Source organism: Oncorhynchus nerka, linkage group LG24 (assembly GCF_034236695.1).
Source record: "Oncorhynchus nerka isolate Pitt River linkage group LG24, Oner_Uvic_2.0, whole genome shotgun sequence".
Taxonomy (NCBI): Eukaryota; Metazoa; Chordata; class Actinopteri; order Salmoniformes; family Salmonidae; genus Oncorhynchus; species Oncorhynchus nerka.
In genome coordinates, this window is record NC_088419.1 from 24,050,564 (window position 1) to 24,072,066 (window position 21,503).

Below are 21,503 nucleotides of genomic sequence, written 5' to 3' on the forward strand. Positions count from 1 at the left end.
CCTGTCTCAACGTCAACAGTGAAGAGGTGACTACGGGATGCGGGCCTTCTAGGCAGAGTTGCAAAGAAAATATTAAGATGGGCAAAAGAACACAGACATTGGACAGAGGCAGATTGGAAAAAAGTGTTATGGACAGACAAATGTAAGTTTGAGGATCACAAAGAAGAACATTCAGGAGATGCAGAAAAAATGAAAAGATGCTGGAGGAGTGCTTGACACCATCTGTCAAGCATGGTGGAGGCAATGTGATGCTCTGGGGGTGCTGGTAAAGTGGGAGATTTGTACACTCCATTTGTACACTTATCACTCCATTTTGCAACGCCATGCCATACCCTGTGGACGACACTTAATTGGAGCCAATTTCCTCCTACAACAGGACAATGACCCAAAGCACAGCTCCAAACTATGCAATAACTATTTAGAGAAGAAGCAGTCAGCTGATATTCTGTCTATAATGGAGTGACCAGCACAGTCACCAGGTCTCAACCCTATTGAGCTGTTGTGGGAGCAAGAAGTGCCCATCAAGCCAATCCAACTAGTGGGAGGTGCTTCAGGAAGCATGGGATGAAATCTCATCTTTCCTCAACAAATTGTCAACTAGAATACCAAAGGTTTGCAAGGCTGTCATTGCTGCAAATGGAGGATTCTTTGACGAAAGCAAAGTTTGAAGGACACTATTATTTCAAATAAAAATCATTATTTATAACCTTGTCAACGTCTTGACTATATTTCCTGTTCATTTTGCAACTCATTTCATGTGTGTTTTCATGGAAAACAAGGACATTTCTAAGTGACCCCAGACTATTTAACGGTAGTGTGTGTGTGTGTGTGTGTGTGTGTATATATTAGAGGTCGGCCGATTAATCGGAATGGCCGATTAATTAGGGCCGATTTCAAGTTTTCATAACAATCGGAAATCTGTATTTTTGGACACAGTTTTGGCCGATTTTTTGAATGTATTTTTTTTTGTATTTAATTTGTTTATTTTTTATTACACCTTTATTTAGCTAGGCAAGTCAGTTAAAGAACACATTATTATTTTCAATGACGGCCTAGGAATGGTGGGTTAACTGCCTTGTTCAGGGGCAAAATGACAGCTAGGGGATTCAATCTTGCAACCTTACGGTTAACTAGTCCAACGCTCTAACCACCTGCCTTACATTGCACTCCACGAGGAGACTGCCTGTTACGCGAATGCAGTAAGAAGCCAAGGTAAGTGGCTATCTAGCATTACATTTATCTTATAAAAAACAATCAATCAATCATAATCACTATTTAAACTAGTAATATCATCAACCATGTGTAGTTATCTAGCGTGTCCTGCGTTGCATATAATCGATGCGGTGCGCATTCGCGAAAAAGGAATGTCGTTGCTCCAACATGTACCTAACCATAAACATCCGTGCCTTTCTTAAAATCAATACACAGAAGTATATATTTTTAAACCTGCATATTTAGCTCAAATAAATCCAGGTTAGCAGGCAATATTAACCAGGTGAAATTGTGTCATTTCTCTTGCGTTCATTGCACGCAGAGTCAGGGTATATGCAACAGTTTGGGCAGCCTGGCTCATTGCAAACTAATTTGCCAGAATTTTACGTAATTATGACATAACATTGAAGGTTGTGCAATGTAACAAGAATATTTAGACTTAGGGATGCCACCCGTTAGATAAAATACCGAACGGTTCCGTATTTCACTGAAAGAATAAACGTTTTGTTTTCGAAATGATAGTTTCCGGATTCGACCATATTAATGACCAAAGGCTCGTATTTCTGTGTGTTATTATGTTATAATTAAGTCTATGATTTGATAGAGCAGTCTGACTGAGCGATGGTAGGCAGCAGCAGGCTCGTAAGCATTCATTCAAACAGCACTTTCATGTGTTTTGCCAGCAGCTCTTTGAAAGCACAGCTCTGTTTATGACTTCAAGCCTATCAGCCTAATGGCTGGTGTAACCGATGTGAAATGGCTAGCTAGTTAGCTAGGTGTGCGCTAATAGCGTTTCAAATGTCACTCGCTCTGAGACTTGGAGTAGGTATTCCCCTTGCTCTGCAAGGACCGTGGCTTTTGTGGAGCGATGGGTAACGCTGCTTCGAGGGAGGCTGTTGTCGATGTGTTACTGGTTCGAGCCCAGGTAGGTGTGAGGAGAGGGACGGAAGCTATACTGTTACACTGGCAATACTATAGTGCCTATAAGAACATCCAATAGTCAAAGCTATATGAAATACAAATGATATAGAGAGAAATAGTCCTATAAATACTATATTAACTACAACCTAAAACCTCTTACCTTGGAATATTGAAGTCTCATGTTAAAAGGAACCACCAACTTTCATATGTTCTCATGTTCTGATCAAGGAACTCAAACGTTAGCTTTTTTATATGGCACATATTGCACTTTTACTTCTCCAACACTTTGTTTTTGCATTATTTAAACCAAATTGAACGTGTTTCATTATTTATTTGAGGCTAAATAGATTTTTATTGATGTATTATATTAAGTTAAAATAAGTGTTCATTCAGTATTGTTGTAATTGTCATTATTACAAATAAATAAATATTTTTTTATTAAATCGGCCGATTAATCGGTATCGGCTTTTTTGGCCCTCCAATAATCATAATCGGTATCGGCGTTGAAAAATCATAATCAGTCGACCTCTAGTTAGAATTAGCGTTAGGGGGGCCTCCCGAGTGGGGCAGTGGTACCTGTGCCACTAGAGACCTTGGGTTCGAGTCCAGGCTCTGCCACAGCCAGCCAGATGTCCTTGTCCCATTGCACACTTGGGTTAGGGTTAGGTGTAGTGCACACTGACACGGTTGCCAGGTGTACGGTGTTTCCTCTGACACATGGTGCAGCTGGGTTAAGTGGGCATTGTGTCAAGAAGCAGTGTGGCTTGGTTGGGTTTTGTTTTGGAGGATGCACAGCTCTCAACCTTCGCCTCTCCCGAGTACGCAGCGATGAGACAAGACTAACTACCAATTGGATATCATGAAATTGGGGAGAAAAAGGGCAACAACAAAAAATTTGGTTTAGGCTTGTGTGTGTATGTCCTCTGTAGCCTCTGCATGGGGTTTGATATTGTTATTTAAATATTTGCAGAACAAACTATGTTTGTGTAACAAAAATGATATATACTGAACAAAAATGATATATACTGAACAAAAATGTGTTCAATATGCAATATGTAAAGTGTTGGTCCAATGTTTCATGAGCTGAAATAAAAGATCCCAGAAATGTTCCATGGGCACAAAATCTTACTTATCTCAAATTGTCTGCACACATTTGTTTACATCCCTGTTAGTGAGCATCTCTCTTTTGCCAAGGTAACCCATCCACCTGACAGGTGTGGTATATTAAGAAGCTGATTAAACAGCATGATCATTACACAGGTAAACCTTGTGCTGGGGACAATAAAAGGCACTCTAAAATGTGCCGTTTTGTCACACAACGCAATGCCACTGTTGTCTTAAGTTTTGAGGAAGCTTGCAATTGGCATGCTGACTGCAGGAATGTCCACCAGAGCTTTTGCCAGAGAATGTAATGTTAATTTATCTACCATAAGCTGCCTCCAACATCGTTTTAGAGAATTTGTCAGTATGTCCAGCCGGCCTCACAACCGCAGACCACATGTTTCTTCACCTACGGGATCATCTGCGACCAGCCACCCCGGAGTATTTCTGTGTGTAAAAAAGCCCTATACTGGGGGGAAACTAATTCTGATTGGCTGGGCCTGGCTCCCCAGTGGGTGGGTCTTTCTCCCAAGTGGGTGGGCCTCTGCCTTTCCAGGCCCACCCATAGCTTTGCCCCTGCCCAGTCATGTGAAATCCTTAGATTAGGGCCTAATGAATTTATTTAAATTAGCTGATTTCCTTATATGAACTGTAACTCAGTAAAATCGTTGAAATTGTTTCATGTTGCTTTTATATTTGTGTTCATTATATATCCTGTAAGGGCTTGCTCTAAGGTTTTCTGTAGTCTAATAAAAAGTGGGGTTATGGACAGTCGGATTTTGGCATAATGACGTAGCCTAGTTTAGCCTACACTTGGTATTTATACTGCTTGCCTTGTATATCGTCACTGCTTGTTTAGTCAATGAACTCATTCGATTTCAAATATCCATCATAGAAAACAATGTATCAACACATGGAAAAGTCAGCGGTGGCTTGAAGGCTACTGGGTGTTCTGTTAGAGGTCAGATTACAAACCGGACAACTGGTAGCCATATCTGACTAAAAAGAGAATATGCTAGGCAACTGCACCTCTCGTTACTATTCAAGCGGCAATGTTACATACAGTACGCTATGTTCAATAACAGACTATCCGCTCACCTCAACGATGAAGACTCGATCTCTTCGGCATTATTGACAACTGAGGCGGGAGGTGAAACTTCACTATTGCTAAAATACCCGGTCAAGATTACTCCCTTGGCGTCCTGCTGGCGATTCATGTTGCGCGACTCATGCTGCATTATTGTTGCAGTTCGCAGGTGACTTAAAATGTACACAGCTCTAGGGGTAGTAACGCTGTGTGAGAGGGGAGCTGTTTCAATGATCTCACTCACTGCCTCCCCGATAACATGGATAATCAACAGCTGCCTGAAAGCACCGCCCAGAATGCGGCTGAGTCGTGTAATCTGGGCTGAGCCACTCCTATAAACCTATGAAAGATCACTTTTTTCCTGTCCCAGCCTTCTATGGTATCTACTTACTTTATATGATCCACCAGCAATTGGCCCCAGCACTACTAATATCCTACCTGGGGCATTCATTTGTCAAGTAACAGGGCACTGACCTGAAAACAGCACAATCATGTTTTACTGCTCTAATATTCCAAGTTACTGTATGGTATAGCTCATCCTTGGCCTACATTGATATTAATTCTGATTCAGGATGCATTATAATGCTATATAATTCCACCTGTACTTAGTGAATTGGAATTCACCGTTCTGATCCTGATATTGATCTGATGTCCTCTGTGACTATTGCATAGTGTTCATGGCTTTTAAGCCTGCATTATCTTGGTCTTATAGCTGTGTAGTAAGGCTGTAATAACTGCAGTACAACAATGATTTAATTTGCGTATTTTGTGTGATTTATGTCAATGTCCATATCTACAATTAGAATATTGATTTAGGAACTATGTAGGGGCTCTTGTGCGTGCCAGAAGAAAAAGCCATTATGTTACACTTACAAACTGTTACATTCTGTTCCAATCAATTAGTAAATATGTATTAGCCTGGCAGGCTGAATCGGAAGACCTTTCTCCTGGTGTGATTAGTTATCAGACCAGCTCCAACGCGCCTCATAGGTTTGACATCTGAGCAGCATTGGCCATTACAATAAAGGCCTCCCATAATACAGTAAATTAGTAGGCTACCTCTATACTGCCATCTGGTGCTCGGTTACAACATGTTCTATGTCTGTTGGGTGCAGCAGAGGAAATCCCTTTGTTTTCGATTCACTGGTAATGATGCTCAAAAACAATCTGGGTTCATTGCTGCGATAACGTCTGTCAGTGGGAGTGTATAGAACAAAATGGGGGCAGTATTAATCACAATGAAATACTTAATAGACACTAAACTAAGCAAACTAACTTAAAATAATATCACTGTAGGTTAAATGAAATGTTACTGTTGGTATTGAATTTTACATGGTAATGGCTGTGTATACCTCTGGTACCAGTCATCATACATGGACTGTTTGGTTAGGACTGGTTAGGCAGTTGACCTTTCGGATTACGAATTATGCCATGTATTTTGTGCTTATCATGGCTTCATAGTCATAGTCAGATTAGAAAATGGATCTGATGGTAAGTCTACTGCTAAATCTACTGCTGGTAAAGAGGTCTGTCCATTATAAGGCATTGCTCTGTTTTCTTGACATCTAAGTCAAGCAGACAGGTCCTACAGGCCCTAGTTTTGTCGCATCTGGAATACTGCACAGTTATGTGGTCAGGTGCAGCAAATTGCAGTTGTTCCAGGACAGAGCAGCACGTATTGCACTTTGATGTACACAGAGGACGAATGTCAATAACATGCATTTCAATCTCTCCTAGCACATGTAGTGCTATGTACTGTGTATTATGTATATTATGTATTTTATTTGTTATGTTTTGATTCCTGTTTGGACATCAGGAAGAGTATCCGCTGCCTCAGCAGCAGCTAACTGGGGATCCTAATAAGTACTACTAATACTACTATTACTCTGATCAAGTGTTTGAAATACAAGTAGGCATATAACAAAACCTTGTGTCAATTCACTAAACAGAAACATTTATATTCTTGGCATGTTACTTAAGACTTTAACCCTTATATACATTTGATATTAGATGAATAACGCCCTCTGTCAATCCATCTGGAAAGGTGTGGACACTATGATCTGAGCAAAGCTCTTACCAAGGTCAAATCTACACCTGCAGGTACAAGAATGGAGTGAAACTAGTTGATGTGGCAGGTAACCTAGGGGTTAAGAGCATTGAGCAGGTAAACAAAAGGATGCTGGTTCAAGTCCCCTAGGTGACAAATCTGCCTGTGTCCTTCATTTAACCCTAATTGCTCATGTAAGTCACTCTGGATAAGAGTGACTGCTAAATTACCAATATATTATGGGTAGATATACTTCCTGTTGTAGCTTTTTAATTATTTTAGTTGAGTCTTTGATTTACTTCACTGTCTGGGGTGTGTCTGTGTAAATATGGGGTCACTGGGATTACAACTGTGACTAGGGTCAGTATTGCAGACTGTAATGATCAACAGACTGACCTGTTCAAGAGGTGGATGTGCTCTTCAGTACTGAAATGACACCATTCAAAATAGTAAGGAGGAGCGACTGACTGACTGCTCGCTACTGCCTCAGTAATTCTAAGCATTCTTAATCCCAAGGGCTTTAACAGACAACAGATGCTCAGGCTTAATAACAATCACCACTGTGAAATCCCTAAGGTTCCTTAGTGTTTTAATTAGGTCATGTGTTATAAGACACTAATACCACTTTGTTTTAACCCTAATTGCTCCTGTAAGTTGCTCTGGATAAGAGTGTCTGCTAAATTACTAAAATGTCAATGTAATAACACTTTGTTACAGTAATAGCACAGTAATAACGCTTTGTTACAGTAATAACAGTAATAACACTTTGATATAAGTAATACCACATTGTTAGAGAAATAATACAGTAATAACAGTTTGTTACAGTATTAACGGTTTGTTACAGTAATAACACAGTAATAACACTTTGTTACAGTAATAACACAGTAATAACACTTTGTTACAGTAATAACACAGTAATATCACTTTGTTACAGTAAAACACAGTAATAACACTTTGTTACAGTAATAACACAGTAATATCACTTTGTTACAGTAATAACACTTTGTTACAGTAATAACACAGTAATAACACTTTGTTACATTATTCCATCTCTAAAAAGAGTCATTCCTTATTATTTCCAATGGCATGGATATGAATATGAACAAGATACACAAAAACAAGAACATTGTTGGCAAGATATATTTTTTTACCTTTATTTAAGTAGGCAAGTTAAGAACACATTTTTATTTTCAATGACGGCCTAGGAACAGTGGGTTAACTGTCTGTTTAGGGGCAGAACGACAGATTTGTCAGATCAGGGATTTGAACTTGCAACCTTTCGGTTACTAGTCCAATGCTCTAACCACTAGGCTACCCTGCTGCCCCATATTCTCAACTATTCCTTCCAAACAATATAATGTGTGGATTTACAGAGTACCAAAGTTGTGTAGTACAAAAAAAATGAATATAAAAAAATATTTGACCCTGCATCATTTTGTAGAAGAAAAGCGAAATCTTTTTCTTAGAAATGTTGGAGCTCATCCGGATACACAAAATTATTCCTGAAGAGCTTATATGCTACAAGTTGGCCTCCGAAAATCATCATCACCAATCCAGAACCTGTGACACAAGTGGATTTAAAGGATAGACCTATTTGAATGCATCAAGTATTGAATCAATAAATGTATGTCGACTAATTAACAAATCATGTTTTTATTGGCTCCAAATGGCCTGAAATCAAGTATGATTCCTTACCAAGGGCAATCCAATAATGTTCTGTTGACGGGAAATCAGACATAACTGGATGAAAGAAACAGACATGATATTAATTGAATATGACACATATTCAACCACATCAAATAAACTAATACATCAAATCAAGCTTTCTGTCAGTTTGTGAAACTGTATGATCATGATGTTCTTCTGACAAGCCTGTTTATACTAAAGTGGCCTTACAACCTTGCATAACATAACCTACTGTAGATTGAAATCATAGCAATTGAAATCCTAGTTATTTTTAATCTAATTCATTAGCAGATACTGAAACTGGTACTAAAACATCTACTAAAAAGTGTATCTCAGGTGGGAAGTAGATTCATGTGGAGTCATTGATGTGTTTGCTATTATCAAACCTGGCTTTACAGTAGAGCACAGGCAGCACCAGACAGAACCAGACAGACAGACGCCATCACACTATAGGACTGGTTGCTATTCAGTAGCGACATTAATTGATGTTAACCAATAAAAGGAGGGACTCTTGAAGCATGGTACTTGACACAGATTTAAACACAAAGTAGACCGCTGCATATACACAACGCAATGATTAGACCATATGTACATACTTGTAAAAATGGCTCTCTTGCTGCTTACCTGCTACCGTCAGACCGATGTGGATTAGTGTGACTGTGATGGCGTAGTCCCACACCCACTCCTCGACAATCCACGCAAATATCAGGCCTCCCAAAAGATAGGTCAGCTCCATGGAGATCACTGTCACTATGCAGGAAATACAAAACTACACACCTCAGCCAACATGCTTACCAACATGAACACACAGAATTCAAGGTAGTCTATCTAAAAAAGTGATGTTGCTAACTACTGAATAACAAGAATAGAGCAGAGTCTTCGATCAACTCACCTAGGTATTTTGGACTTTGCCATGATGGCTGTGTTGTGTAGTCAAAGGGCGCTAAAAGGCTGTCAACCTCATGTACCCTGCAGAGATGATGAATAATGAGAAACTTGGGTCATAAATGGTATATTTGCTGTTAACTGTAGTTACAGTAAATGTGTGAGGTAGCACTGGAGACATATTGTGATGCTTTTTGGCAGAAACCAGAATGAGGGTTCCATGCAGACACTGTGCATTTTTTTTTGTGGATAGTTTCTGTGTTCATGAGACAGGAAGTACACGTCAATCATGTACCACAACATATGACAATGAAACTATATGAAAGACAGGATATACTTCATTTGAATATTGTGCAAAATATCTATTATTTTAGACTCACCTGAGAATACCAATGCAGAGACTGACCACTATGTAGTAAACAGCATAGAAGGATATTATGCACATCAGCAAGTTCTGGAGAACAATCTGTAATACATAACATCACATCAGACTCCATCACACAAGACCCTCAAAATGTCAGATGCTCAATCTTAATAAAATCTCAAATATTATCCATAATAATATGGATTCATTTGATCATTGCTGTTGCCACAAATCTACAAAAAAGAAAGGCCATTTAGAAAGTTTCGGACTGAAATACTTGCATAAACTGAACTCAGATACGTTCAGTCATTTCATTGAAAGGTATTAGAATTCTATACCAAATGCTCTAACTTGAATAGTGAGCTGTGTTGCCAAAACTACAGCAGCACATGAACTATGTACACAGTGCCACACTAAGTAGACACTGGTAAACATGTACACCTCCTGTAGTTCTCTACTACTACATTTCCTGTGGTATCCAAAACTGAAGTCCAAGGTCTTTACCCATGTTTCACTGACGTTGGTCTTGATCTTGACTGATGTTGGGCCATAGCGCTTCAGAGTAGACCCACAATACCCACAACACCTGCAACAGTAGTCCAACAACATGAATGGCCGCCTTTTCTTTTATCAGTTGAGACGCTAGAAGGCCGCCTACAGTAGAGCAAACACACCAGGGGATGAGGGCTGGTCTTAATGGGATTACACACACGCAAAAAGCTTCCTGTCTCAATCCAGGCTGGATAAAGCACGCCCCAAGGCCCAGACCACTTCTACAGCATCACCAACACTCAGTGGCTAGAAATACACCTGAGTGGAGTGACAACCAATCTCTCTTCACATCACTGTGATGTCACTGCATACATATTCACTGGACGGTATTATTTTTTAAGCTATTAATGTGTGATGTTGGCCTGTTGGGGTGTATATACTGTAACAGCTGCTGGAGCACCAGGAGGCAAGCCAGACATGACTCTGAGTAAATTAAATGTAAATAGGTCACACACTTCTTTAGAACAGTGGAATTCTCTGCTTCTCTGGCCAGTTGATCAACAGCATACTGCACAGCAAATTGGCCAGTGTTACCTAGTGTAGATTTTTCAGTGTAACTTTTCTATGGTTGAATCAGGAGTGAAGTTGACTCTGTAAGTGTTAATTTAACACTCATTGGTGTAAAATAACCAGAGTGTTGGCATTAATAACCAGAGTTGAGCTCTATTGCAGGTTGGTTTTTAGAACAGTTTGATTCAATATCTATGCTTTTCATGTATATTGATTGATTTATTAGTCTTATGCTACTCAAATATAAACAACATTTTTCTAAATCTGTTACTTGGACTTATTCCACCGGTTACTGAAATGGTTGTTCCAGTTTAGATGCTTTAGGTAGTCTCATATTTTAGTCTTCCCAATCCAGGCAGTCATTCTGAATACAGGTTCCAATCGAATACAAATTCAAAATGTTGGATATTCCCAGTCCAGCTGTATTCCAATAGGAATTACAGATCACTTTGCAAGCCAGCATGAGTTTCAGGTCACTGTATTAGGTTACAACTAGGCCCTCAAAATAAGGCATTATGAAATATGTATGGTATTGTCTTAAATAATGACAGTTTAATGATAACATATCCACTTAGGATCTCACTTGGTGAGGTCCATAGGACTGAAAATGAATGAATGCAACAACGATGTCACTGTCACTAAAAAATACAGTCATGGGTTGTAAACTCTACAATTCACTCAATAGGAAAGGCCCACTGGGAAATAAGACTTTACACTTTACAATGTGTTACTTTAACACTGAAAAGTGTGGACTGTATAGACACTGGAACACTGTTAAATGTAACACTCTACAGTGTTGATTTAACACTGGAGAATCTGCTGTGTGTGTGTGTGTGTGTGTGTGTGTGTGTGTGTGTGTGTGTGTGTGTGTCCTACTACATATGATCTCTGTAAAACTGAACATATTATTGAATGTTTAGAGTTGAGCCATTGAACAGGCTCCTGCGACAGTTGTTAAAACCATGACAGAACTTTGAGGGAAAGCAAACAAGTCCTAAGCACTTAAATCATTATCCCAGTCATAAACCCAGTCTTCAGTATGTCTTTTGACAATCACCCTCAGCACAGCATCATCAGCACAGCATCATTTGAGCTTCTTTTCTTTTTAGCGAATTAGTGACACTGTAACTCACTAATCACTAATGTTCTATACAGTGAGTGGATTGTGCGGTGACGCCAATCATGCATTAGAGAAGAGACAGATCACCAACACAAAGCATGTCTTCAGTTAAATACTCAGTCATATGCAAGAGGGGGCCCAATGAAATCTTTGCCCGCATGCCATTCCAATATGCACATTCCATGAATTGAAATTGAGCTCCATAAGTAACAAATTAAATGTACACTATGGTGATATGCAACAGCAGTAACACCCAATCCAGTATGCATTAGCCAGACATGCTCTCACAGAACAGTTCATAATAATCTGATGACAAAGCATGAAAGATTTTATAGAAAAAGTAGTCATAGTCATGATCATACATTTTTTTAAATAACTGAATGCATTGGTAATGATAAGCATGATTGACTACAAATCTGCACAGATAGTTACTGTACATTTGTCTCTAGACAGCCATTACTGATGAAAGTCATACATAATGTATTCTACTCTAACGTTATGTATTCTATTATGTACTGCTACTTTTACTGAAACAACTCTAGATAAACTAACTAGAAGTCCAATAAAGATATTTGAATTAAAAAGTAGGCCATGGATACAGCCTATTAGTGTTTTTCATTTTGATGTCATTACATCAAGTTGAGCCAATTTGTTCATAGTAATGGAACTATAGCATGACATAAAGAAACGTTGTACATCAATATTTGCATGGTTTCTTGCACAGGACTCACAAGCACAGATTCATTTTAGTATATCAAATGCAACGAAAACGAGCTTGCTGCGTACTATAAACCTAAGCACAAAATTGAAAATGTGTTGATGGCGCACTACGTACTATACAACACAATGTCGGTAGTGAAACGTTTTCTGACGTTCTTTGTGCTATTTCGCAAGTCACCCCGTTTCACTGTCGACAAGCACACTGGGTTGTATTTTTAGTAACATGGTATTCGTGCTCTTGTATTCCCATTATCGCATATTTCATTCTCCAAATATCCACAACGCATCAATAATCATTTGCTGGTGCTTTTATTTCGATGGCAACGTTATGCGACAAATAATGGTTAAATCTATAAATATTTTGTTACTCAACCAGCTAAAACTTTCGATATTGCCATCATGTGTTCTTCAGTCTAGCTGGGGCACTCACTGCAAGCACTCGCTCAGAGCCACGCTCATGCGCATTGACGGCTGCCTGGGCAATTTGTCAGTACTCGTGGGAGAATTTGGGTAAGAAACAGACAAATTAAAACAAATGTACTTTACGATAAAACAGTTAATGCAGGAAATTATGTCTTATTGTAATTAGTGATCTATTGTGTAGTCTAATACTTTCGTGAGAGGTTCATTGCGACGGAATTTGACCAAAACTTAGCAATAAAGTACAAAACGACTGGACGTGTCATCAATAATATCAGCCAGGAAGAGGTTCAATGTAAAGCGTTAATCTATTGCGTTCTAAAATTGTAACAAAAGTTGCGTTGAAAATTACTGCAATCGATAGAAAATATGTTGCGCTACATTTCTTGTCTCTTGGAGACGTATATAATAATGGTATATTGTACTCTTTCAAGAATAATGCGCTTCAGTGTAATTCCCGGTTATGGATGTGGAAAGGAGGAACTGTGCGCTTGACAAGCGATTTGGACTAAAATATTTATATCACCATTTCCTTCCAAAAAGCTGTCAAGGCAGTTAAATATTATTTTTGTTGTAGTGCAACGAGTCTGCAGGCCTGCCGGTGAGAATTATATAGAGTATATTCCAGCTCCGCCATTTTGGGAAACTGCCTTTAAAACACATTAAATAGTATCAGAGCAAAGAAAAGTGTTTAGATCTGATGCAATGCATGTTGGGCGTCTTGCTAAGGGACATCGCTACATACCTGTAACACTCCTAGTTGGAATACAAAGGAAATGCGAACTGGTTGCGCCCAACCGAATCATTTAACCCCACTCGTAATAAAAACTATTTGACTCAAAGAGCTCGAAATAAATATGAATAACGCTCACAACCGGTAGTGAGCATCTGATGATAAAATCTAACACACATGGAGAATAATATGTGCACAGTCAACATGCGGAATTTTCCTTTGTAATAATATTTTTGGATCATTCAAAAAAGTATTCCCGCAACGATGCAATTTTGACGCTTAGCAGATAGGAGTAATCCTTCAAATAGTTTGGGTTGTAAATTAAATTATATGCTTGCGTCAATTTGAAGTTACTTTCATATTGCAATTTCAGAAATGACTGTCAACGATTTGCTGTTGATATAGGCTACTGTAACTGCCTGAATGCCTATAGCTTATAGGCGCATACATAAAACATAAATTATAGCCAATACCCTACCCCAATGTCAGGAATTGTATTTGAAAGACAGCAATATTGATGCATCATATTGTATAAACTATCAATAATTCATATTTTCTATAAAATACATTAGACATTTTCGTCTCGATTTTTTGTTCAGTGATTTCATTGTTGAATAGGGTCTGAAAGTTTCAAACGCAGTCGTCTTAATGTTGTCAGCAATGACCTCTAGTGGTTGATGCACGTCATCGAGTTCCAATCACATGGCTTCCGCTGTTTCGACAATAGTGAAATATTGTTGCAAAGCAGCTCTGTGAAATATTATTGAAACATTGCTGCCAATCGGCTCTGTTGAACGTCACTTTGTTTTTCTTCATTTCATTTGAGTTGCACTTTAGTTAGCTAATGTTATAAAAGCCTTTATAAAGTCAGTGTATGTAGATTTAGTAGGCCTATGACATATTTATTATGCAGTGCATTATTAATTGTCTGGCTTGGCTTCATCTATCATTGTCTATTTCAGATATCACCATTTTTAATATGGATGAGTCTACAAACATCACAAATGCAGTAACCCCTGATTTTGATGTGTATGGTGCCATGGACTGGAGTGAGGGTGTTGGGACCTTACCTGGGAGTGAGCTAAAGGTACAGATCACCACAATAGCCAAAAAGGTTCAATATTGTCATATACATATATATATAGTACCAGTCAAATGTTTGGACACACCTACTCATTCAAGGGTTTTGCTTTATTTGGACTATTTTCTACATTGAAAGCGTTGCACACTCTTGGCATTCTCTCAACCAGCTTCACCTGGAATGCTTTTCCAACCGTCTTGAAGGAGTTCCCACATATGCTGAGCACTTGTTGGAAGCTTAACCTCCACTCTGCGGTTCAACTTATCCCAAACCATCTCAATTGGTTTGAGGTCAGGTGCTTGTGGAGGCCAGGTCAACTGATGCAGCACTCCATCACTCTCCTTCTTTGTCAAATAACCCTTACACAGCCTGGATGTGTGTTGGGTCATCGTCCTGATAAAAAAAAAAAAAGATTGTCCCACTAAGCTCAAACCAGATGGGATTGTGTATCGCTGCAGAATGCTGTAGTAGCCATGCTGGTTAAGTGTGCCTTGAATTTGAAATAAATCACCAGCAAAGCACCATCACACCTCCTCCATGCTTCACGGTGGGAACCACACATGCAGAGATCATCTGTTCATCTACTCTGCGTCTCACAAAGACACGGCGGTTGGAACTAAAAATCTCACATTTGGACTCTACCAGTCTAAAGTCCATTGCTTGTGTTTCTTGGTCCAAGCAAGTCTTTTCTTCATATTGGTGTCCTATAGTGGTGGTTTCTTTGCAGCAATTTGACCATGAAGGCCTGATTCACGCAGTCTCCTCTGAACAGTTGATGTTGAGATGTGTCTGTTTCTTGACCTCTGTGAAACATTTATTTGGGCTGCATTTCTGAGGCTGGTAACTCTAATGAACTTATCATCTGCAGCAGAGGTAACTCTGTGTCTTCCTTTCCTGTGGTGGTCCTCATTAGAGACTGTGTCATCATAGCGGTTGATGGTTTTTGCGACTGCACTTGAAGAAACTTTCAAAGTTCTTGAAATATCTGGATTGACTGACCTTCATGTCTTAAAATAATGATGGACTGTCATTTCACTGTGCCTATTTGAGTTTTTCTTGTCATAATATGGGCTTGGTCTTTTACCAAACAGGGCTATCTTCTTATTCCAATCCTACCCTGTCACAACACAACTTATTGGCTCAAACGCATTAAGAAGGAAAGAAATTCCACAAATGAACTTTTAACAAGGCACACCTGTTACTTGAAATATATTCCAGGTGATTACCTCATGAAGCTGGTTGAGAGAATGTCAAGAGTGTGCAAAGATGTCATCAAGGCATAGAGTGGCTATTCTGAATAATTTGTTTAACACTTTATTTGTTACTACATGATTCATATGGGTTATTTCATCGTTTTGAGGTCTTCACTATTATTCTACAATGTAAGAAATAGTAAAAACATAAATGAGTAGGTGTGTCCAAACTTTTGACGGGTACTGTAAATATTTGTATTATACCTAGCAGAAAAATGAAACATTATAATGAAATTAAATGAGCCGTTTTTGTAATGACAAATGCAATGTTATATATAATTGTGTACATCATAAATTGTAAAAATCATAATTCGTTTTAGTTTTTCCTGACCATGTTGCATGGCCCTAATCACAGTATTCATCTAAATATAATAAATATAATTACTCCTCACGTGTGTGTGTGTTATGTTTATCAGTTTAAGGTGAATGAGTTTGGAGTCTTGGAGGTCCTAACAGAGGAGGGAGATGATGAGAGGGTGAAGAAGTCTCATGCTACCACTACATGGGCAGTGCCCACTGTTCAGGAGGGTAAGATGGCATGGTTCAATGTACACAACTTTGATATGCTCCCAACAGGGATATATTTGTGAGATGTAAGCCTACACTTGTACAATGTTTGTATCCCCATTGGGATCTTACATAATATGCACCTGTCTCTCTAGCACCTGACCTGGTGGGATGTGCATATATTTACTCTTTCATCTTCCTCTTTCAAGTAGGCATGTTTAACTGACGATTTTCACTACCTTACCACATACACAATCTTCAAGAAACGACTTCACATCAGTAGTGGTGGCTTTGTTTTTATGACTATTCACAACACCAGATAATTACATCAGGTAACTGTGCTGTCTGAAAAATGCTTTCATCTTTTAGTTTAGGATACCTCTGATATATGCATTTTCCAGAATATTACATTGTCATAATTGTGTCTAACCTTATAGGTATGAGAATTAGTTAAATTGAGCTCAAAGCTAAGAAAGTGATGAATAATGATCATTAAAAGTGGTCAGCTGTCAGCTATCTATTGGAGCATTTCTGATTAGCTGAGATCTCAAATGCCTTTAATGTACAGTATGTGTTAGTTTAGCTCGTGGCTATATTGTTGTTTAAAAATATCAAATAGGGTATCAAATCAAATTGTATTTGTCACATGCACCGAATACAACAGGTATATACCGTTAAATGCTTACTTTACAAGCCCTTAACCAACAATGCAGTTCAAGAAATATAGTTAATAAAATATTTACTAAATAAACTAAAGTAAAAAATAAATCAAATCAATCAAAAGTAACACAAAACATTTCCATAACAATATTGAGGCTAAATACAGGGGGTACCGGTACCGAGTCAGTGTGCGGGGGTACAGATTAGTCAAGGTAATTTGTAAAGTGACAATTCATAGAAATAACCAGCAAGTAGCAGCAGTGTAAAAATAAAGGGGGGTCAATGTAAATAGTCCGGGTGGCCATTTGATTAGTTGTTCAGCATTCATATGGCTTCGGGCTCTTAAGGAGTCTTTTGGTCCCAGACTTGGCGCTCCGCTACCGCTTGCGGTGCATATGACTTGGGTGACTGGAGTATTTGACCATTACCTTGTTCTTATTGACCCTGAGCTTAGAAACGTTTCATTAGCCACACAGAAGATGGGTGAGGATGACTTTGTGACTCTCTTTCCTTTTCTCCCTCTTTCTCTCTCTCTCTCTCTCTCCCTCTCTCACTCCCTCCCCAGCCCTGTCAGACAGTGCGTGTGTGGCGGTGAAAGAGGAGAGGCAGGAGGGTCAGTGGGCCCAGAGAGGCCTGGTGTGTGTGCGCTGCCAGAGGAAGGGCTCCCCCGTGGATTTCCTGTCTGACTGCCTTCACTGCAGCGAGCGCTGTCTGCAGCAGGACCAGCAGGAGTGAGTGGGCTGGGGAGGACTAGAGATTTATTAGGGTCCAGGGGGTCTGGTCTGGTCCTAACTGCAGTGTCTGCCTGATGCTGTGGGAAAATATCATGCTACTTTCTGGTAGTTGAACTGCTGTTTATTGAGCTCTTGAGGTTATTCCTTTTGTAATAACTTTCCCTTATGTACAATACACTGAAATAATAGCGGTGACAGACTCACATAGTCAATGTTGATATCATACACTGATGCCAAATTATCATGTTCAAATTATTTTGAAACACCAATATAGATTAAAAAAAGGTTTTACTGATATCATATTTTCTCTTTCTCAATTTGCTCATATGAAGAACTATAAACATCCTTCATATGCTTAAAAAAAATCAATGAGTCTCCCTCCTAAAATGTTTTTGGGGCCAGCCATCCTATGCAGAGTGGAAGCCAGGAATAATCGATCAGTTAGTTAATGTAAAGACTGGTGGTGATGCTAATGCATGCTCTGAGCTGGAGAGAGAGAGAGAGCCAGTGCTGCATTGCCGTGGGCACCATGTATCCATTGTCTTATAGGAGGAGAAGCTGCCAACAGAACGTTACATCTTAAAGTGGTATTCCCTCTGTGGATTTACGACTGCCATGGCAACAGAGAAAGGAAAATACTGCCTTTGCATCCTATAATAAATTGTTAATTATACTTAATTAGAAACATTTTGAGTTAGATTACAATAAAATAAAACATTTTTTATTTTGCCCATTTTATAGCTGATGATGATACGATTATTCATAGGCGGCCGTCACCAGGAATAAGTCAATGTAGGCGCAATGCGTTATGAATATGAAATACATGTGGTCCTCATTTACATTTTTGACTTCAATTATTTGCCGTGAATGAACACTGTATTGAGCTGGTCATACTTTAGATATTTTGACAGAAACATTTCCCAGTTGAGTTATTACTGAAACGATAGTTTTTAACAATGATAATCCTTTTTGCATAACCTTTTAGAAACCTTCTAGTTTCTAAATCACTGGTACTCTGTGTTCTTTCCACTGCAGTGAGCTGAAGCTGAAGAAAGAGGTGTCTAAGAGCAATGGGGAGGTGGTGGGGGTCAGCTATAAGAGGCCTCTGCAGCAGTACAAGGAGAGCCTAGCTGACAAGATGGACACCACAGAGGTCCTGCCTGAGGACCATGATGAGGACTATGTCAGTATTACTTTACACTCCAAGGAATATGGGACTTTCTGTTTTTTTACCAATGTTGTTGTCCGGAATTCTTATCCATGCTCCCCCCTCACTTTTACAGACATTGTGTACCTACTAAATCACTCCCAACATTTTAAGACATTTACTGATATTTCTTGATATTTCATCACATTTTGTAGATGTTGCTTATGTGATTTTAAAGATGCTATAGACAAATTGTTTCAGAGCTCTCAGTCTGTACATTTTTTGCATCACTCCAGATTGCACAAGATTGTGAGGGATGATACATTAGACTTACATGTCTTTCACTGCCGAGGTGTCGTAACTAAATTAATACCTCTCACAAAGTTCTGTGACCTGATTGGTGCTGAACACTCGCTGATAGTCTCTGATTTATCATTAATGTTTCAAAATGGAAACATTTCAATGTATACACAAATTCAGAATGATTTCCATACTACCTCATAAACACTGTCCTGATTGCCTGCACCAACATATCATATTGCTCTAGTCTATACTGTATTTGTGAGTATTCTTAGTCTCATTAGAATGTTCCTGAATATTATAATGTTCTAGTGTGTAAATCCTGCTGTTTGTGCATCAAACAGGAGGAGAAAGACAGCAGGAAGACGACGCGTGGAGCTCCGCGAGGCAGGAGGAAGCGGAGGGGGGATGCAGCCCTGCTGAGACACAGTAAGTAGAAACAGGCAGTGGAAGGGACACCTGTGAGGGGTGTGTCCCAAATGGCACCCTATTCCCTATGTAGTGCACTATGGGGCCTGATCAAAGGTAGAGCACTATATAGAGGATCGGGTCTCTTGGGACAGAATCTTCTCACTATTTCCAAATCACTATATTCATATAATCACTGCCATTGCACACACACAAACTGTATGTAATTTAATTTATTGCTTGCTACAATCAAATCGTTATTTATGGTAGCTGTTCCATATGGAGGGAAGAAAAAGTCTTGGTGTTGGGCCTCCTATCTGGAGCAGGACAAAGCCATCGCTGCCCCCACTAAACTGTTCAAAGAGGTGAGCTATCATACCCCCCAGGCCTGTCTAGAATTGGTTATTAACTGAGGTCTAACCCATTATCATTCTCTGTTTCCTTCGAGTCATTCTAATCTTTCTCCTATTTCTCCTTTACAGCTTGTCATTCAGCGTTTATATGCAATTTCACAACAAGGCCTACATTGTGTCCTGCATGTTTAGAGTTAATTTATTCAACTCATTAATCATATTATTATTTTCCTACAGCAACACTGTTAAGTTCATTATTTATTCTACATAAGTCTGGGAATATGTATTTTAAACTAAATATGTCCCATTTTCCTTTCAGCACCAGGCCTTCCCCCAGAGTAAGAATGGATTCCGGGTGGGGATGAGGCTGGAAGGTGTGGACCCAGAACATCCCTCCATGTACTGTGTGCTCACTGTAGCTGAGGTAACCTCTCACCTCGACTCATCATTGCTGCCCTCTTAGAGGAGTCTCAACTCATGGCATGGATTTCTTCAGCTTTGGGAAGATCTGAAGCAAAGTCTTCATTGTCATTGTTCTTGTTCCAGTGCAAAGCAATAGTTGTGTTCACTAACATATACTGTATGTGTTGCTATGCAATGGCATTTAGCAAATTACAGTATTAATACGACCATAAATGCTTGTTTGGTTTTGAGTTATGTCTACTTTTCTATTTTGGCATCATGTGCACTTCTGGTCAGTATTCTGCTATTTCATCTCTGTGTAGCAAACACATGATGACCATGTTAGGTATGAAGATGCTTAATGCTTCTTCCATGTTTAGGTTTCAGGACACCGAATACGGCTTCACTTTGACAAGAACTTGGACTGCTATGACTTCTGGGTGAATTCCAACTCTGCAGACATCCACCCTGTGGGATGGTGTGAGAAAACAGGACACAAGCTGCACCCCCCCAAAGGTAAGAGACATGCTACCTTTGACAGATATCCATCTGGAAAAGATAATAACGTATGGATTGCTTGTGATTTTGGATGGGATATTTTGAAACGGTTACTTTAGCACTTCCTCATCTTCTTCTCATTAGTATTTCCTTACTGCTGTATTTTAATTTGAGCTAGTTTGCATCAACAGGGAATTTGAATTATTATTATGTGTATTATAATAATTAGTGGCCATTTTTGTAGGGGTTGATGCATTTTTTGTAAGGGAAAATCAAGTCTGACATTTCAAAGTAGAATTTTTTTTTACCTCAAATACACTACACGTTTTAAATGTCTTGCATTGCAGGAAAGTTCTCCTGCAACAGGGTGATCAAATTAATATCTAACATCTGTATGCGAGACTAGTCATTTAGGGATGGTTACAGTGTGTATACTTTGACAAGCAGGTGTGCAAGCAGGTTACCCATGGCAAATGGAAAACGGTTCTAAACTATTTTGAAAACACAAAGAAGACAAAGATTTTTATTTATATGACTTCTATGTATGATTACTAGCACTGTAATTTAACCAGCAATATTTAATATGGAGTCAAATCATTTTTACCCCCAGTTCTTTATGGAAACGTGAGTATAATCCTTGTCATTTCTCTATGGATGGACAGGTATGAAGGATGAGGAGTTCGGCTGGTCGTCATACATCAAACAGAGCAAAGCCCAGGCAGCTCCCAAGGCCCTGTTTGAGAATCAGAACACGGTAAGAGAAGCCTACAGACCTGGATTTGGCCGGGGACACACTCCGATG

The 21,503-nt window shown here is 39.1% G+C and overlaps 3 protein-coding genes across 4 annotated transcripts in view; 1 reads left to right on the forward strand and 2 right to left on the reverse strand.

Moving 5' to 3' along the window:
• The window catches only part of LOC115107702 (rho GTPase-activating protein 18-like), a 45,516-nt gene extending 40,947 nt beyond the window's left edge, over window positions 1-4,569 (reverse strand). Inside the window, exon 1 of the mRNA XM_029631244.2 lies at window positions 4,333-4,569. Within this exon, the coding sequence (XP_029487104.1) occupies window positions 4,333-4,472 (140 nt within the window). The 5' untranslated portion in view covers window positions 4,473-4,569. The remainder of the gene's footprint in view (window positions 1-4,332) is intronic.
• A 2,070-nt stretch (window positions 4,570-6,639) lies between these two features.
• tmem244 (transmembrane protein 244) lies at window positions 6,640-10,425 on the reverse strand. Its single transcript, XM_029630679.2, has 6 exons — window positions 9,808-10,425; window positions 9,320-9,405; window positions 8,947-9,023; window positions 8,679-8,804; window positions 8,064-8,108; window positions 6,640-7,928 (listed from the first exon to the last, which is right to left on the reverse strand). The coding sequence occupies exons 1-6, from the start codon at window positions 9,910-9,912 to the stop codon at window positions 7,831-7,833; spliced, it is 537 nt and encodes a 178-aa protein (XP_029486539.1). The 5' UTR covers window positions 9,913-10,425; the 3' UTR covers window positions 6,640-7,830.
• A 2,132-nt stretch (window positions 10,426-12,557) lies between these two features.
• LOC115107703 (lethal(3)malignant brain tumor-like protein 3) overlaps window positions 12,558-21,503 on the forward strand; it is a 47,226-nt gene continuing 38,280 nt past the window's right edge. Inside the window, exons 1-10 of one of the 2 annotated variants that reach the window (XM_029631247.2) lie at window positions 12,558-12,715; window positions 14,321-14,445; window positions 16,109-16,220; window positions 17,425-17,590; window positions 18,629-18,776; window positions 19,385-19,469; window positions 19,719-19,813; window positions 20,121-20,225; window positions 20,584-20,719; window positions 21,364-21,455. In XM_029631247.2, the coding sequence (XP_029487107.1) occupies window positions 14,338-14,445; window positions 16,109-16,220; window positions 17,425-17,590; window positions 18,629-18,776; window positions 19,385-19,469; window positions 19,719-19,813; window positions 20,121-20,225; window positions 20,584-20,719; window positions 21,364-21,455 (1,047 nt within the window). In that variant the 5' untranslated portion in view covers window positions 12,558-12,715; window positions 14,321-14,337. The remainder of the gene's footprint in view (window positions 12,716-14,320; window positions 14,446-16,108; window positions 16,221-17,424; window positions 17,591-18,628; window positions 18,777-19,384; window positions 19,470-19,718; window positions 19,814-20,120; window positions 20,226-20,583; window positions 20,720-21,363; window positions 21,456-21,503) is intronic. The other variant, XM_029631246.2, reaches the window with a different exon arrangement.

Coding starts and splice junctions, on each gene's coding strand:
- tmem244 (XM_029630679.2), bottom strand. CDS start 9,912: ATGTTGTTGGACTACTGTTGCAGGTGTTGTGGGTATTGTGGGTCTACT. Junction 9,406..9,807: donor CCAACGTCAGTGAAACATGG/GTAAAGACCTTG, acceptor TATGTATTACAG/ATTGTTCTCCAGAACTTGCT. Junction 7,929..8,063: donor ACATTATTGGATTGCCCTTG/GTAAGGAATCAT, acceptor CTTGTGTCACAG/GTTCTGGATTGGTGATGATG.